This window comes from Cynocephalus volans, chromosome 9 (assembly GCF_027409185.1).
Source record: "Cynocephalus volans isolate mCynVol1 chromosome 9, mCynVol1.pri, whole genome shotgun sequence".
Classification (NCBI taxonomy): domain Eukaryota; kingdom Metazoa; phylum Chordata; class Mammalia; order Dermoptera; family Cynocephalidae; genus Cynocephalus; species Cynocephalus volans.
In genome coordinates this window covers 107,773,562-107,792,953 of record NC_084468.1, presented here as the reverse complement: position 1 = coordinate 107,792,953, position 19,392 = coordinate 107,773,562, and the positions used below count along the sequence as shown (strand labels likewise).

The window sequence follows — 19,392 nt, the reverse complement described above, 5'->3', positions numbered from 1 at the left end:
CACTGAGCAGAGTAGGTATCTTTTAATCTGTTTAGAAAAGAGGCACAAGGGAAGCTAGCTAAAGGTTCTTTCATAAGCTTAGAGAGAAAAAAAATGTTTAAAATCGTCAATTAAAATTTATCTTGGGGATTGAAGGTGATTACCATCATGAAAAGTGTTAGGGACTTTTCCTTTCAATACAAAAAAATACTTTTGTCTCCCAACTAGCTAGAAAATTCCAGCATATACCTCCTTTTATCTGATCACTTATTTCAAAAAGCTCAAATTAAATTATAAATTTAAATTTAAACTTAAATCCCTCAGAAAACAAACATGTATGTTGGAACCAAAAGGCAACTTTTTTCCACACAGAGAGTTAAAACTAGAAAGACTAGAAAATGAATTTCCAACTTCTTTGATTTTATTCCCTCACATATCATCTGTATTGTGTAATCCTTTAACTCTCCTCACCAACATTAATCAAACCAAAATGAAAGAACCAATGAAAATGCTGGTGAAAGCAAATTATTTTTTCATGTTCCCAACTTTTTATTTTGTAAATTTTTAAACATATAGAAAAGTTGAAAAATAGTGAAATGAACACCCATTTGTTCATTAAGTATATCCTCCACCCAGACTCAGAAATTGAATAATATTGTCAAACTACACTAAATTCTTTACTGAATAAAAATCCACATTGAATAAAAATTAGTAAGTAGGATATGTAATAATCTCTAAGTGAGTTATGAACTCAATTGATTAAGATAATTTGTTAACATCACTTATCCTTTCTGTGTGTAACCTTAAAGAATTAAAAGCTTGACGAAAAAGCTAAAATAAGTTAGTTAACACATGGCTGGTTATTTTACATGAACAGTGTCTAAGATAAACCATTCAAAGAACCATTTATCATTTTCTCAAAGTGAAAAAAGGCTAAATGTGAAATTGTCTGATGTTATATATGAAAGGTTTTATATTAAAAAAAAAAGGAATAAACACACTTCTTAAGTAATCCTAGGATAGTTCACAAAGCAGTCTTGGTAGCAGCTGGAACTGTTACTTTGGATCACAAAAAGAGTGAGATAGTAGTTTGTAAGAAAACAAGTGTGTTCTTCCTTGATATTCAAATTTAAATAGCTATGAGTTAGGTCCTCCTCAAATAAGTTTTAGATTCCCAGTACACAGGAAAAATTCTACTATTACAAATATACAATTGTAGAATACACAAGGTAGGGAGAGAAAATGAAGATGATAGTAAAAACAGCATGAAATGCTAATAAAACAGCCATGCCCACCACCATGTGATAAGACAGGGAACAAAGGGAAATCAAGTTGTCCTTGGAAATTTCGAAATTGCTCATTATTCCAACATTTAAAACTGAAACCTTTAAAACTTTAATTCGGATTCACCATAACAGATCATGGCAGAAACGGTCCTCTCCCCATATCGTTCCTCTCCAATATCTTCCAGAAGAAAAGATAACCAAAAGTGTTAAAGAATAAACAGCTAAAGAACATCTACATATCTTTCCATATAAATTTTAAGTAAAGCCAAAAGCTGACAAACTACTCCGAAATAAGTTTTATGCTTTCAAACTGCCAATCATTCTGGTGTTCTAAGACAGAAAACTCATTTTGTTATGCAAAAAAAACCCCTAGTAATATAAAACAGATTATCATAAGCCTTTTCTGAAATGAATTAATACTTGTTTGGTACATATTTCTGTGATACAGTCCACAGAAATGGATTTAAGGTTTAATATGTGTATATTTAGTAACTGAATACATAATAAAGCTACATAAAATTTTTTTTTTTTTTTTTAAAGATGACCGGTAAGGGGATCTTAACCCTTGATTTGGTGTTGTCAGCACCACACTCACCCAATGAGCTAACCGGCCATCCCTATATGGGATCCAAACCCACGGCCTTGGTGTTGTCAGCACCACACTCTCCCGAGTGAGCCACGGGCCGGCCCGAAGCTACATAAAAATTAATAAGAAAGTTAATATCTGGTACTAAAATAAATGTAAAACTACATATGAAGCAAGATTATCCATCCCAAGTAATGGAAGGCAGGGTAATAAATAAAATGTGTGTGTGTGTGTGTGTAGTTCAGAATAAAAATAATGCACATAAACATACTCTCTGACTGGCAAAGCAGTTTTAAAGAATTTAGAGTTTACTGTAAAAAGTATCTTATTTATTTGAAAATTCTACATATGTAAATACTGAATTCTCTATCATGTTTATAATTAAGTCTTGGTTATGCAAAAGTCTTTAGAACAATTAAAAAATTTAGAAACAGAAGAAGATTGGTTCCTGTTACACATGGATATAAGAAATATTAATAATCAAGAATCTATATAAAGCAGTCTTCTCATTGTCTACCATGATTTGCTGATCACATGCACTAATGTATTTCTTGTCTCTCATCTCCCTATATTACATTGCCATCAACCTCAAATAAAAAAATAAAAATCAATCCCAACCATTCCTGAAGATGCCTTTATGTGTTCTCCTAAAGGTAGGTAGGAGTCAGAGGATGGGGCTGGGGAAGGCCAGGAGAGAGAGTAGTCAATAAAAATTTAACATCCTACCTTTACAGCTAGAAAATTCAGTCCACTCTCATTAGCCAAAGCCTTTGCTATCATTGTTTTAGAGCACCCAGGTGGCCCATACAGGAGAACTCCTTTAGGTGGCTGAATACCCATTCGGATGAAAGACTCTGGATGTTTCAAGGGCCATTCCACGGCCTGTTTCAATTTCAGTTTGATATTTTCCAGTCCTCCTATATCTGACCAGGATACCTGTAAAACAGAATGTGTAAGTTTTGCCAGAACAGAAACTAAAAAAAAAAAAAAAACACAAAACATATTATCAACAAAAGAAGAACAAGAGGGAACACAACCATTTAGGAATCAAGAAGATCCTAAAAAAAAAAAAAAAAAAAAAAAGAAAAAGAAAATCCAAGAATATCATGAAGTAAATCAGTACATAAAACATGAGCTGCACATTGTAAAAATACTAAAGAAAAACAAAATATTTCTGCTTGCAAGTCTTGTATAAATAACTGTTTAAATGACTAAATATACCATTAAGTCTAAGCTTTAAAACTTAGGTTTCATCTGTCTGAAAATAGTTTGAGTCAATGATCCAAGGTCTCATCTATATATCTAACTTCTTATACTTCTTTTTTTAGCAAAATTATTTCCAAGCATATTTTTGTAGATCCTTGTGAAACATATAATCTTTCTTGTGTTAGGCATATAAATAAAGTATCCTCAAAATTTTGTTCCTTTTTCTTAACTAAGAAATACCCCCAAACAAGATAGCTCTTTATATATTATTCACTTATAAATGTCTTACGCATGAACTGTGTAACAGATAACATACACAGAAAATAGAAGAATGACATGTGAATCCAGACTTTAAAGAAGATAACAACTAGTAACAAACAACAACATGCACATAAATAACCATAGTACAACGAAAAGGATAGTAAGTACAATAACAAAGAAACAGGGATAGCCTTCGGGAGTTCCCAGGAAGAAAAGATTACTTCCAGCTGGAAGGCAAATCTGAAAGCAAACTCTTGAAGGATGGATGAGATCTGGAAATGTGAAAACAGGGAAACGGTCAGGTAGAGGCCAAAAAATGACAAAAGGCTCAGAAGGAAGGAAGTATAAGGAGGATGTGAGAAAAAGATTTAAGGGAGGAAAATAAAGAAAAGTTGAAGCCATATAGATGGGGGACCTGAACTCTAGAAGTTGTTCAAGATACTCTTTGCATATAGTAAGAAGTCTGAAAGTTTTTAATCTAGCAAGTGATAGGGTCTTATCTGCACTTCAGGAAGAACTCTCTGACAAGATTCATTAGAGAGGACACAGAGTACAAGGAAACAAATTAAGGACCAATCACAAAATATCCTCAAAAAAAAAAAAAAGGCCTTAACTAAGGCAACCACATGCAGATGACAAGGACATACCAGAAAGATACTGCAGAGCTATAGCTGAGGGTTTTGAGGGTAGAATAATACAGAGGGAAAAGTCAAAGCTAAAGATTTCAGGAGAGACTGATAGAATATGGACCACAGAAGAGTATTTTTAGGAGGGAAAATAAATAGATAAGATAGGAGTTTTTTTTAATATACAGAGTTGGAATATGGGACAGGATATTTAAAAGATCAAAAGTGAGCAGTTGGAATGTATGCAGCACAAATAGAGTTCTGGAAAGATAGTAAGACTAGAATTTTAGATTTCAGTGATATCCTCATACAAACAACAGGAGAAGCCATGAGAAGAGAGATGTGGATCAAAGGCAGATCATTGGGCATTGCCTACATTTAAGAAGCAGGAGGTGAAGAAAGGGGGGAAAGTCAGAAAACAGACAATTTACAAATCCAAAGGAGATGAGAGGGGCTTTGTTTCTTAAAATGAGGAAAAGATTACTTTTTCCAAATGAACTTGCTTGGTTTTTGGGGAGGATTTTGTTGTTTTTGTTTTCTGCCCACAGATCCAGGACAATGCTATATTAATCTGTAAGACCCGTGCACCATGCACAAATCCCACACACGCCGGGATGGCTCACTTCACGAAGACCATGAGACAGAGACTATTGCAATCAGGCAAGAGGAGTTTTATTCCAGCATGCTGGGGTCACTTAGTCTCCTGGACAGAAGCGACCACGAGCTTACAACACAAGCACCTTTTATAGTTTTTCTAGACAGACCTTAGTGACAGGATGAGTTGTTGGTTATCTGTGGCGCCTTTAGATTTATGGGTAGACTTTAGCAGGCTGGTACCCTGATAGATTTGTGGCACCTTTAGATTTACAGGTGGGCTTTCAGCAGGCTGGTACCCTGATAAGGAACAGCACATTTCTCAATTGTTTATCTTCCCTGGGGTCTGGCTTTAGATAAGGAACTAGTCAGTTCCTGGAACCGGGTGGGGGTAACTCCCTTCCTGGAATTTTTAGTGTGCTCGGGCCCGCCTGACCTTTATATGGCCCCTTTGAAGCTGCTTTACTTAAAATGTTTTTAGCAAGCATTTACAAAAGCAAACTGCGTATATTAAAGTTATATTTTTCTACAATTCCCCTACAAATCAACCATAATCTTGAAAGCAGATTCAATTTTTTTTTCTAAATAGTTTTCTTAGAATTGATTGTAAGAAGTAAGATTATTAGATTAAAAAGCACAAACATTTTTAGATCTCTTATTGTATAACGCCAGATTGCTATCTCAACCATTTTATCTATTTTAATGGCATCAGCCATAAGTGTATAAGCTTCCCAGCAGCATCGTCAGCCTTGGGTTTTCTTTTTTCTTTTTTTTTTTGATTTCTGATTTCACCAATTAACAAAACTAAAATTAAACTGGAGATCACTGCACATGAGCTTATTAGCAGGATCAAAGTTACTGTTTGCCAGAGAAGGTGACTGTTATTAGTATAACAGGGCCTTGCTTTAGGCTGAAATGCAGAAGAGCTGTCACACCCTGGTGGGTAGTTCCTGCTTGTACTCTGGTGTCTTTGATCTTTTCTTTCTCTTTTCTCTTTTTATTTTGAAAATTTTCAAACATATACAAAAGTTGAAAAATCAATACAGTAAGTGTCAATATACTCTTTGCCAAAATTCATCAATTTCACCAATTTTTAATATTTGCCAAATTTGCTTTAGTGCATGTTCTCACTTTCCCCTCTACACACACACACACACACACACACACGCACGCACGCACGCACGCACGCACGCACACAAACAGTGCACACACAAACACATGTATTTTATCAATTTTTGAATATTCTGGTGAACAGAAGACTATTACCAATTCTGGAAGTTCTCTAAAATGTAAATGAACTATAAGAATCAAGGGATGCTTAAAGCCTATGATGATCTGCATGTTCGTGAAAGGGCTGTCAACAAAGGGGAGGGAGGGAGATAAGAGGAGAGAGGAAGTAGATTTAATGAGAAGTAAAACAGAAAAACTAAAATTGTCTTGGGAGAGTGTGGTGCTGATGACACCAAGGACACGGGTTTTCAGATCCCTATATAGGGATGGCCAGTTAGCTCACTTGGGAGAGCATGGTGCTGACAACACCAAATCAAGGGTTAAGATCCCCTTACCGGTCATCTTTTGGAGAAAACAAACAAACAAACAAAAAACTAAAACTGTATCTCAGATGGAAACAGTAAACTATAAACATAAGATTCTCACTTCTTGATAAAGACTATGTTTACCATTTGATTATATATATACCCTGTTTATCTTCCTAAGAGATTAGGATTAAAAGCTTTAAAAGAAAGAGTTTAAAAAGCTCAAAGAGGAAAGAGTCAACAAAAAATTATTAAATTTTTTTTTTTTAAAGATAAGCATAAAGACTAGCCAGGGAAAGGTACTGTTACAAATCCAAAGTCTAAAAAGAAATGGATGATTCAAAAACAACTGCAAAGCCAATTAACTTATGGGGGAAAATGCTCAACTCCCTAGTAATCAAAGCCAAAACACAAATTAAAATAATGAAAAACTATTTTTAGTCTATAAAATTGGCAAAAAATAAAATATGAACTTCTTAAGACTGTTGATATACAATGAGGCAACATTCTCGCACATTGGTAGAAGAAAATATTGGAATGTTTCTGAAAGGGACATGTTATCATTTTTAAGAAGTTCATACACTTTGACCTAATAATTCTACTTCCTAAACGCTCTACTCCCAATACAGTTAAGGAAAGTACAAACAGGAATTATTTAATCAAACCTCAAACAACAAACAGTTATATGTTCTACATAAGTAGAATATAAAACTTTTGAATATATTATAATCCCAATAAAAACACATACATGTATGCTTTCTTGAAAGACCAGATGGTACTACACCAAAATATTAGCAATAGTTATTTTAAGCGGTAGAAACACAATTCTTATATTAACCTTCATAATTTTTGGTATTATCAAAATTTTCTACAGTGAAACTGCATTACTTTTATCATCCAGTGTGTGTGTGTGTGTGTGTGTGTGTGTAATTCAAAAAGTCCATGGAAAGATTTGTATTATAATTTAATTCTATTTTTCCATGAACTGTTTGAAGTGTATATATCTGATTCTTATCAACGAGGACAAGAAAACAGACTGAGATCCTAGAAGCTGTGGTCAAGGAAAAAAGGACAGGATGATGCAAAGCTTGGGTGAGAAGGGGGAGTTATGAGATTCAGCAAGAAAAAGGCCTTGTTGGGTCCCCAATGTTGTCAGAGAACTGCTTGTTCATTTGGTAGAACTAGGTGACAAAGTTAGAGAAATCACTCAGATTCACAAATCTAGGAAATTTTTTTTGTCATAAATTTCATTTATTATTACAACTGCAACTGCTTTATCCTTTCCAACTATTTGTACTGTGGTTGAAATTTACAAATGAAATAAATTCAATGAATTTTAGAAATATCTTCTATGTGTATAATTTGTCCTAGGGACTTGTAGGAGTACAAAGACAAGTGAGATGCCCTCAAAAATCTGTAATCTAGAAAGTAGAATAAGAAAAGTAACCTAAAAGACACAGTCTTTGCCTAAATATATAATAAGATATCTATCTTCACACAAATTAATACAAAAACTACTGAAAAAAATAAAATGGCTTTACAATTCTCAAATATGACAGATGGTGAGAACAGAGATTTAGGAATTGATTGCATATGTGTAAGACTTATGTCAAGGTGTTAGGATATGAAAATAACAGCAGCAATTCCTACCTTATTTGAGAATTATGAGAACAGCTAATATATAAGTACAGCCAAAAAGAAATTATGAAGGAGAATATAAGAATTATCTGTACTCCCAACACCTAAAAGCAACCATTGTTAATATTTTGGTGTAGTACTTTCTAGCATTTCAAATGCACATGTGTGTTTGCATGTGTGGTTTAAATGAGATCATAACCTATTCACAAGTCTATATTCCACTTCTTTTTAACTTAATACACTTTTCGATATAGTAAATATCTTCTAAAACTTAGAACTTGGTGAGAAATGGTCTTGGGTTTAAATCTCACATCTACTACTTACTGGTTGACTTTGGATAATTTACTTCATTTCTCTAACTTCTTCCTCACATATAATATGAGGAAAATAAAATCTAAGGTCTTAGGATCATTGTGAGAATTAAACAGAAAAGTATATATTAAATTAGTTACAATTTGCCTGGCACACAGTAAACATTTAATAAACACTATATTTTATTTAAATGTATGAGATGGTTACAGTTATATTTTGAAGGACTAATGACAAAAGATAAAAAACAGTCATTACATTTGCAACTTCCTGTGCAATATTTAATCATCATCACCACTTTTCTATTCTCTCCTTTTCATTGTTGTTGGTCTCATCAGTACACTTCTCAAACTAAGGGCAAACCAGTTTTGCATTCTGATTCTAGCACCTGAAAGCCAAATGAATGATTTAGTCTTTCTATGGCTAAGATAATAATTCAAAAAATATATAAATCAGCTTAAAGAGCTTACTATTACACAGAAGACTCCTAAGGCATAGAAAGTCATGGGAAAAGTTAGTCTGTAAGAGAAGAATAAACATCACCATGAAATTATAAAATCCTAGCACTAGAAGAGGAATTAAAAAACTAGCTGGTTCACTAGCCTACCTTCAGACAGTATTTTATGTTTCAACACTTCTCATCCTTCAACAAATACTACTTTATGTTTTTAAAATTATTTTTAATTCTAGAATTCTCCTCTTAATAGGTTACTATATAGCATAACTGCCAGAAAATTATGCCTACAATCTCACCTAAATCATTCCTGATAATAGCTGGGTCCTTTCTTTCTTATTTTCCCCTAATGAAAACAGTGAACAGATGGTCACATATGGTTTTATAACTTTTCAAATTAATAATAAAGTTAGAAGTGAAGGAACAGCTGTCAAATAAGCACAGACAGAGTGAGAGAGATAAATTTCCCAAGAAAAATGTCCCCACAAACATCTTACAGTACTTCCTGGGCAAGTGTCCCTAAACGCACAAAACAAAACAAAACAAAACTCAAACTGCACATCCATAGAAACCAAAGAAACTAATAATCAGATTTTTAAAAAACACTTTTATGGACAAGTTCCAAGAGGGTGAAATAAAAATTAATGAACTGGGCTGCAGACATTGGGAGAATTAATAAGAGAGTGGAATTCAGTAGCTCCAGGGGAACTATGTTTTTATACATCTGTGAGCAAAGATCTTCTTATTTGCTAAGTGCCAAGTTTTACACTGCCAAGGAAAAAATTCTTTTGGAAGTGTATTTTACAGAAAATATTATGACAAACAGCACTTTTCACTTTGTTATTTCATGCTAACAAGTCCCAACATAAGGACATGAAGCCAATGAGTAGCAGCAAATAGGTTGGCACCTGTTCCAAATTCTCTGTTGGCCTATACACTAATTGTTTAACCATTAGAATGTTTAAAATACACATATTTGTTTAGAAATCATAAACATACTAAATTACTAAATATAATACATAATACAGAAAAATGTAAGTTGAAAAAACACAACCTCCAAGGTCCGAAAAAAACCTCAGTAAATTTCCAGATACTTCTTTATGGAGGTAAAGCAAGATTAGGAAGCAGTAAGTGTTTAAAATGTATGCTTAGATCTAAGTGAAAATAAGTGAAAGCTATTAGCTTGATATAGCGAAAAGACAAAAATAAAAATTTTCTCCTGCTATAAAGACCCAGTCTACCCTACTGAGGTTTTTTTAAAAAACAAGTCAAAGTTCCAGTTCCACTATGATGCCATAAGCACTCCACCTAATAAAAATGAAAAAATTCAGGCAAAATACAAGAATCAACTACCAAAGAACTCTAAACACTAAAGAAACGAAGGTAGATTGTAGAGGCAAGTAAAAATGTGGAGAAGCCAGGCACAGGTTGAGTGGGAAAGGTGGAGAATTTGAAGGGGTTTTCCTTCTCTTTTCTGTTTTACTTTCATTTTGCATAAAGCAAACGTAGGTTGAAAACATCTAACAATTTCACAAGGGAGAGAGCACAGGGAGCTAAAAAAAAGTAGAAGAGAAAATATATACACCAAAACTTGGCCACTAAATGCACCTATAGTATAGGTGATTTGTTGTTTTTTGGTAAATGACATTGAGAACCTTACTGAAACATATGATAAAAGCTATGGAGTCAGATGCTCCTATAACTCTTACTTAATAAGTGAACACATTAAGGTGAAGAAGGGAATAATTCAATTTAAAAAATATAAATATCTGAAAAAACATGTAAAGTATGATCAAATTAAAGGCAATTATTTTAACTAAATTTCAAACTATAAATTTCAAAATCAGTTTAATGGTTATATTAAAATCTGAGTTCCATTTCTAAAATATCATTACATTACAATCACACATTAATAAGATTACTATGAGCTGACTAGGAGGCTACATATATAGTCAAACCTTGTAAATATAATAACACATTTTCAAAATGAGCTTTTAAAAAACTATGTACTTTTGCCAGACAAATAAGCTTAGGAAAAAAATCTCATAAAAAATGGAAATTTCAAACTAGGAAAAGAAAAAGAGCACCAATAAAAAAAAAAAAAAAAAAAAGACTCAGATAATGAAAATGGTATAAAGCTTCACCTACAAAATTCTTCATAACTCATTAAAATAGTTTTTCTCATTTACTGAATTCCTTGAAGAATTCACTATGATCACCAGAAGATGTTTTGAATATTTAAGACAACTCCTTAGTAACCCCTGCAATTCTTTATGGCATCACAGAACTGGTTAAAGATAAAGGGATATAGATAATATAGAAATGAAAAATACAAGAACAGACAGAAGGCACAGGGACATCTACTGATTGGCCCCAAGCCCAGGTGCTAATCATATGTTCACAAGATTTTAAAGTAAATTTTAAGTCAACTATATGGAGTAGTATATAACCAAAAGCCTCAAAACTAAAAGAAATTATATAAAAGGACCCCCCAATTTTTCAACAGTAAAAATTTTTAAATGAGTTTTGTCCTGATTATTTTTCTTTGGGAATTTGTGACATGACTGAACAATAATCAAGTGAAAGGGCTCTTTTGCTTTATATGTATGCATCACCAGGACCTCCCTAACACAGTGCTTTGTACATTGCATATGCTCAATATCTGGTAAAAGGATAAATTCATGGGCAGACATATATTTATCTTGTATTATCTTAAAAATAAAGCAACAGAAGGGGTAAAGTGGCAAAGGGACAGGCTGATAAGAGATGAGATGGGAAAAGCAGGAAAGAGTTGGAGAGTTACGTGTTAGAGTTAAGATATGTGGTCAAAACAAGTAAAAAATGTTGCTAACGTGTAAAAGTATACAAGGGCTTTACATATGTATTGCATTACATTTTCTAGCCCAGATATGTGCAAATAGTTGTGTCATATTCAAACTATTTCCTCTCATTTCCTTCGATGGTTAGTTGATAACAAAAAATTTTTGCATACACGGGATAAAAAACCTTCCCCTGCCAAGACTGGCTAAAGGATGCTCCAAATTTTTGTTAAATAGGAGACAAAAAGAAAAGGTCCCTCTTGGTCAGAAAGCTGAGCAAAGTCATACAAGCAAACTTCAAAAGCAGCTCAGATTCTGCATCCTGAGAAATAGACCAGAAAGTTAGTTCCCACATGGAGAACAATAAACAATGCTGGCCAGAGAGCAAAGATGTTGGGGAAAGAGAACTGCTACCGATGTTTTGTCTTGAAGACAAAAGGTATGAGGAGAAAGCCCCAATAAAGAGTAAAGGAGATATTAGAAAACAATCTTTACAACACAGTCTTAATGGGAAATATTTAGAAAAAGGACAAAAGATTTTACTTTATGACCAAAGCTGTCCCTCAGTGCTATATATACTACATATAATAACTTGGTGTATGAGTTTAGAGGGACAGAACCAACTATGGAACTAGGCCAGAAATACATCACCAGAAAATCTGGAGGAAGAAGCTGCCTAGAGAAATTAGACCTATATCTTAGGCATAGATTGAGTTCAGTGACATTGGTCAAGCAAATCTCAAGAGAAGTGAGCAAGTCTAAGTGGTTAGAACACTGAGCAAAAATTGACTATCCTGGGATAAAAGTCTAACTCTATCATCTTTTATAACTTCTGATAATTATGGGCCCATGTATTACAAGTGCATACTTCTGGTCAATGAAAGAGTCAGACTCTTTTAGGTATAGTTGGCAGAGTTTTAATATCAAATATCTATTCATTTACTCAATTATTTATTTACCCATTCATTCACTCAGACATATTCATTTTACTTCATAACTATTATGCTTTGAATACTTGGCCAGTCTCTAAGAATTCAACAATTGAACAAAACTGACATGGTCTCTACACCATGGAGTTTTATAGTCTGAAAGAAGAGATGGACACTAAACAGATTAAATAACAAATATTTAAGGACTAGATAAAAAACTGTACAGGATGTTACAAGAGCATAAAACAGGACTTGAGAGTCCGAGAAGTCAAGTAGAACTTCCTAGAAGACTGGAAATTTAAGCAAGGCCATGAAGGATGAGTAGGAATTAGGTAGAATGAGTAGGAGGTAGGCAGAAAGAGACTGAATGAGGTTACATACCATTTGGAGCCCCTAATACTGACTTTTAATTCACCTTGTGTTAGGACATGAGAATAATGGCACAGTCATACTGAAGGAATAGACTTGAGTTTTATTCCAGATTCTAATCTGGTTAAACAGACCCATTTTAGCTTCCCTAATCTTTGACTTGACAAATAACTGTTCTCCATTGCTTCCTTTTCCTGCTGTCTCCAGAAAAATATAAAGGTGTACAGGGAGATCATGACACCACTGAAAAGAAGGCTGCGTATTAGTTAAATGGGGATAATAAAAGCCACTGAGAACAAATTCTGCATGTAAACAGCACATCAACATAAAATCTGGCTTAAGTACTCCTGAGGGGCTGGGGGCTTTTTAAATTAGATATTAAAGTTCAAAACTAATATTATACCTTTGTTAGTCTGTGATGAGAATGGCACTTCACCTGTGTGGCTTTCATCCCCCAAACCTATAATCTCAGTCTAACTATAAGAAAAATATCAACTAAATTCAAATTGAGGGGCATTCTACAAAAGATCTGACCATATACCTTACAATTATAAGGCCACCAAAAACAAGAAAAGAATCAGAAACTGTCACAGCCCAGAGAAATCTAAGGAGACATTTACATTTACATTTACATTTACACAAGATGACTAAATGTAATATGAAAGCCTAGATGGGATCCTGCTACAGACAAAGGACATCAGAGAAAAATTAATGAAATCCAAGCAAAGTATGGAGTTTAGTAAGTAGATAGGCAGTGTTCAAGAAAGACTTTACTCAGAAGGCCTGGGTTCCTCAAACCCTGCACATTTCAAAGAAAGGCCTGTCTTCAGAACTAACCCTTGACAATCTTCTAGAAGATAACTTCTGGGACAATGGGAGACTGTGCCTGATCAGAGTGTTTGGCATAATGAGGCCTTGGGCTACTCCATACCAGTTTGACTAGATACATTTATAGTGATAATGTGACTTATGGGGAAAGCTTCTTTTTGCTCTGAAGAGTGCTGAAATGTGAGTAGCTGAGGTCAGTCATGCAAGTGCTGTAGCATATATATATACATACATATATATATACCTATGTGCCTGACCTCCAGTAAAATTCTAGACACTAAGATTCAAGTGAACTTCCCTGGTTAATAACACTTCACATATGTTGCCACATATTGTTGCTGGGAAAATTAAATGTGTTCCTATGTAACTCCACCGGCAGATGACACCTAGAAGCTTGTGCCTGGTTTCTCCTAGACTTCACCCCATGTACCTGTTATCTTTGCTGACTTTAATCTGTATGCTTTCACTGTAACAAATCATAACCATAATCATAACAACTTCTGAATCCAGTGAGTCCTTCTAGTGAATCATCCTGAGGGTGGTCTTGGGGATCCGCAACAAAGATAAATAGATAGATGAAATTACAAACAAGAGTTCTCCAGAACTCACACTTCCACCCACTTTCCACCTACAGTCAACCATGGACATTAGGGAAAACTTTATCCCAAGCCTTTAAACTTATCCTTAAATTTATTCTGAGACTATGGTGAAGTTCTCAGACATCTACTAATTTTCATATTAAGTTTAATCAGTCTACCCCCTCTTTTCCCACGTTAGCATCATATCCCATTACACCTTAGAGCATTCATTTTTTTATTGGAACAAAACCAGAAGAAAGTTCTTTCCTAATAAGCTTTTTTAAAGCCTATATTAAAAACTGTGAAGGATTTCTCAGAAAAGTACGTGAAATTCCAACATAGCAGTTCTAACATGGGACATTTATTTATTTATTTATTTATTTTGGTCTTTTTGTGACTGGCCGCACCGCGCTCAGCCAGTGAGCGCACTGGCCATCCATATATAGGATCCGAACCCGCGGCGGGAGCACCGCTGTGCTCCCAGCGCCGCACTCTCCCGAGTGCACCACGGGTCGGCCCCTAACATGGGACATTTAAATATGCCCCACCCTCTTAGATGTAAATCATTAAATACGAAACTTCCAAAAATGGCCAAATAGGGCCTTACCTTCTGATCAAGGAGTAAAAAAAGATAATATTTACCTTTCTGTCTGAAAAAGAAAAAAATTTTTTAAACTAAAAAATATATAAAGTATCAACTCTCAGAACAATGAACAACAACAGGCTAGGAAGGACAATGACTTTTGACAGAAGGGAAAACAAAGAGGTGAGCCCTGTAACTGCGCCCAACATACTGTCTAGAGGAAATTCAAAGGCTGTAGTAATGGAAACCTAGGCGGAGCTTGCAGTTTTCCCTGAGTTGAAAAGATGAAGTGAGAAGTTGGGGAAGCCAAAGAGGCTAGAGTTTTCAGGGTAGAGTATTGTAGATAAAAGAAGTACAAAGGGAGAAAACTCTTGAAATCTGCAGAGGGACCCCATCAGATATTCACTTATCAGTGCAAACATGAAAAAAACAAAAACAAACAAACAAACAAAAAACCCATGAGGCAGAGAAAAACACCTAAAAGGAATAGAAGAATACTGTCCAAAGCTTTGTGCATGCTTCCAAGAGCCAGAATGAAACTGGCCATTCCTCAAAAGGTTAAATAGAGTAATATTACCCAGCAATTCCACTCTTATACCTAAAAGAATTGAAAACAGATGTTCAAACAAAAACTTGTATATGAATGCTCATAGCAGCATTATTCATGATAGCCAAAAAGTAGAAACAACCCAATTACCCATCAACTGATGAATGGATAAATCAAATGTGCTATATCCATACAATGAAATATTATTAGTTAATAAAAGGAATGAAGTACTAATACATTATACAGTATGGATGAACCTTGAAAATCTTACACTAAGAAAAAAAAAGCCAGTCACAAAGGGCCACATATTTTATTATTCCATTAATATGAAATGTCCAGAACAGGCAAATCTATGGATACATTGATGGAGTTTGGATGTGTGGTCCTCATCAAAACATGTGGAAATTTTATCCCCAATGTGGCAGTGTTGGAAAATGATTGAGTCATGGGGGCAGATCCCTCATGAATGGATTAATGCTCTCCCTGTGGGTGGAGGGGATTAATGAGTGAGTTCTCGCTCTATTAGATACCGCGAGAGCCAGTTGTTTAAAAAAGACCCCGGCACCTCCCCTCTCTCTCTTGTTTCCTCTCACCATGTGATCTGCTTGTACCTGCCAGCTGCCTGCTATTTTCCGCCATGAGCAGAAGCAGCCTGGGGCCCATACCAGATGTAGCTGTCCCAGAATCGTAAGCCAAATAAACCTCTGGTCTTTATAAATTCCCAGTCTCAGCAACACAAAACGGACTAATACATACATAAAATAAATAAGCGGTTCCCTTAAGGCTGAGGGGATGATCAGGCTGGGAGGTGATGGGGAAAGGGTACAGAGTTTCTTTTTAGGATGATGAAAATGTTCTAAAAGTGATGTAGTGATGGTTACTGAACTCTATGAATATACTAAAGACCACTGAATCATAACCTTTAAATGAGTGAATTGTTTGGTATGTGAATTATATCTCAATAAAGTTGTTACCAAAAAAAATTATTTATATGGTGTGATGGTTAATTTTAGGTGTCAACCTGACTGGGTTAAGGGATACCTAGATAGCTGGGAAAGCATTACGTCTGAGTATGTCTTTGAGAGTGTTTCCAGAGGAGACCGGCTTCTGAGTCAACAAATTGAGTGTAGAAGATCCCGTTCTCAATGTGGAAACGCACCATCTAATCAGCTGGGGCCAGTATAGAACAAAAAGGCAGAGAAAAGGTGAATTTGCTCTCTCTCCTAGAGGTAGGACATGCTTTCTTGCCTGCCCTTGGACATCAGAACTCCAGGTTCTCCTGCTTTTGGACTTTAGGACTTGCACCAGCAAGCCTTTGCGTTCTCAGGCCTTCAGTATCAGACTGAGAGTTAAACCATTGGCTTCCCTGGTTCTGAGGCTTTTGGATTTGGACTGAGCCCTACCACCAGCTTTCCTGGATCTCCAACTTGCAGACAACCTACTGTGGAACTTCTTAGACTCCATAATCACATGAGCCAATTCCCCTAATAAATCTCCTCGCATTCATCTATCTATCTATCTATCTATCTACCTACCTACCTACCTACCTACCTACCTATTGGTTCTGTCTCTCTAAAGAACCCTGACCAATTCATATGAAAAGGCAAAAAAACGATGAAAAATAAGAACCACTATGAACCAAAATCCTTCACAAAATATTCATTCAGCCATTCAACAAACATTTACTTAGTATTTGTTAAACACTGGGGATACAAAGATGAACAAGGTTCCTCGAAATTTAATGTAATCAATGTAATCTTGATTTAATTTAATGTAGTCAGTGTAATCTATTTTACATTATTAACTGGAAAAAAAAATTGTGCCCCTGAAAGATTTTTTAAGATTAGGAAACTAAAAGAAGTCAGAAGGAGCCAAATCAGGACTGTAAAGTGGATGCCTAATGATCTACCATCGAAATTGTCACAAAATTGCCTTCATCTGATGACAGGAATGAGAAGGAGCATTGTCGTGGTGAAGAAGGACTATCTAGTGAAACCTTCCTGGGCATTTTTCTGCTAAAGTTTTGGCTAACTTTCTCAAAACACTCTTATAAAGCAGATGTTATTGTTCTTTGGATCTCCAGAAAAATCAAAAAGCAATAATGCCTTGAGCATCCCAAAAAACTGTTGCCATTACCTTTGCTCTTGAGTGGTCTGCTCTGACTTTGACTAGGCCACTTCCACCTCTTGGGAGTCACAGCTTTGATTGTGCTTTGTCTTCAAGATGGTACTGGTAAGTCCATATTTCTACTCCTGTAACAATTCTTCAAGATCCTGAAGCAATTCTTTGATTCCAATTGTTAAAAATTTCCATTGAAATTAACAGCTCTTCTCTGCAGTTGATCTGGGTGCAACAGGTTTGGCAACCATCTATCAGAAAGTTTGCTCAACTGTAACTTTTCAGTCAGAATTGTGTAAGCTGAACCAATTGAGATGTCTATAGGATTGACTATTGTTTCTGTTGTTAATGGCTGGTCCTCTTCAATTACAGCACAAGTAAAATTAATTTTTTCGCCACCAATTGATGTGGATGGTCTGCCACCGCAGGCTTCATCTTCAATATTGTCTTGTCACTTCTTTTTCTTTTCCTCCCCCCCACAGCTAGCCAGAACAGTGATCTGAACCCACAACCTTGGTGTTATAAGACTGCACTCTAACCAAATGAGCTAACCTGTCTTCTCACTTTTTAAAACAAGTTATCCACTTGTAAACTGCTGATTTGTAAGGGGGCACTGTACCCATAAACTTTTCATAAATGATCAATGATTTCACCATTCTCCCACCCAAGCTTCACTGTAAATTTGACGTTTGGTTTTGCTTCAATTTTAGAATTCAAGTTACTCTAATAGGGCTCTTTTTAAACTGATGTCTTTTCTTTCTTATTACCTCAAACTAGATCCTGTTCAGACATGTTGTACCAAGTTAGTGCGAATTTGGTGCAAAAAACTTCGCAATCCATGCGTAGTTCTTCTATAATATGCATTTTCCATGAGCTTTTTGAAGATTCCTAGACACGTGTACTTTGTGTGCAAAAGTATCAGGAGCATGTGGTGTAGTCATTACAGGGTCTTTGGTAACTGAGAGGTCAAAAAATAATTTTTCCAGCAGATGGGATAGTAGCCATGTGCAAAAATACAGAAAGGTTCAATAAGACTAGAGCATGAGAAATGAAAGTGAAGGAAGCAGGAGCCACATTATCAGTGCCAAACTATAGGAGTTTAGACCTCATCCTAGAGATGATCAACATGTAGTTAGGCTGAAGAATTTTAAGCCGCATCAGTAATACCTTTTGAAAATATCACACTACATATTAATGGGACCAACGAACTCTAAAGGGCGAAATTAGATAAGTGTGCAACTACTTCCTATCTTTATAAGGTAAAGTAATAAAGTGTCATGCCACAAAAGAACCACATTAACCCTACCAATGGGTACCACAAAAGAACCACATTAACCCTACCAATGGGTACCGGTCCTTATGTGAATTCTCCTTTAATGTAAATGAAAATATTTGTTTTCAGTAAATACTCATCAAGTATTTATAGAATACTGATCAACTGTATACATGAATATTTCAAAAATTCATGAAAAGATTGGTATTATCTTTTAATCCTATTTTTCCACAAATTTTTTGAAGTATCCTTGTACAAGTGTAGCATATGCTTCTATTACAAACCTCAACATTATTTATGATACAAAAAGAGATAACCATCAGAAAATGCAAAATAAGTTTTTCATTTAGAATCTGAGAAAGCTGTTTCTTTTGTTTTTGTTTTAATTTTTATTTTTTTAATTTATTTTTTAATTGAAACAATTGGTTATACATGTTTACGGGGTACAGAGTTGACTCACTATTTGTGTCCAATACGTGATGATCAAATCAGTATTGTTAGCATGTTCATCATTACAAATCATAATTATTCTTGGCGTCCATTACCCAATTTCTCCCTAACCCCCCTCTCCCTCCCCAAGAAGGCTGTTTAATTTTACCAAAGTTAATTAGGATCACAACTGAAAATGCAAATTGGTGATCCTTCCACTAACCTTTGCTGTCTCTCTCATTTCTCCTCTCATAGAAGCCTGAGAAAAGTATGGTATAAAAAGAAAGTGAAATAAAAGAGTTAAACTTCTAAAATATTTAGTAAGGTTAAAACTTCAATCTTGATTTTGGCACTGAGTATTTCCTGGTTAAAAGTAATCTACTTTCCCAAATGTGCTTTCCTATTCAATTGGTATCACTTAAAACTATAAAAATGTACAAGTTGG

General features: G+C 35.0%; 1 protein-coding gene across 2 annotated transcripts in view; it reads right to left on the bottom strand.

Annotated features, from left to right (window-relative positions):
* Nucleotides 1–19,392, bottom strand: part of AFG2A (AFG2 AAA ATPase homolog A) — a 362,485-nt gene that overhangs the window by 290,856 nt on the left and 52,237 nt on the right. Inside the window, exon 11 of one of the 2 annotated variants that reach the window (XM_063107833.1) lies at nucleotides 2,578–2,787. The exons of the other annotated variant lie outside the window; for it this stretch is intronic. Coding sequence (XP_062963903.1) covers nucleotides 2,578–2,787 — 210 coding nt within the window. The remainder of the gene's footprint in view (nucleotides 1–2,577; nucleotides 2,788–19,392) is intronic. 2 annotated transcript variants of the gene reach the window in all.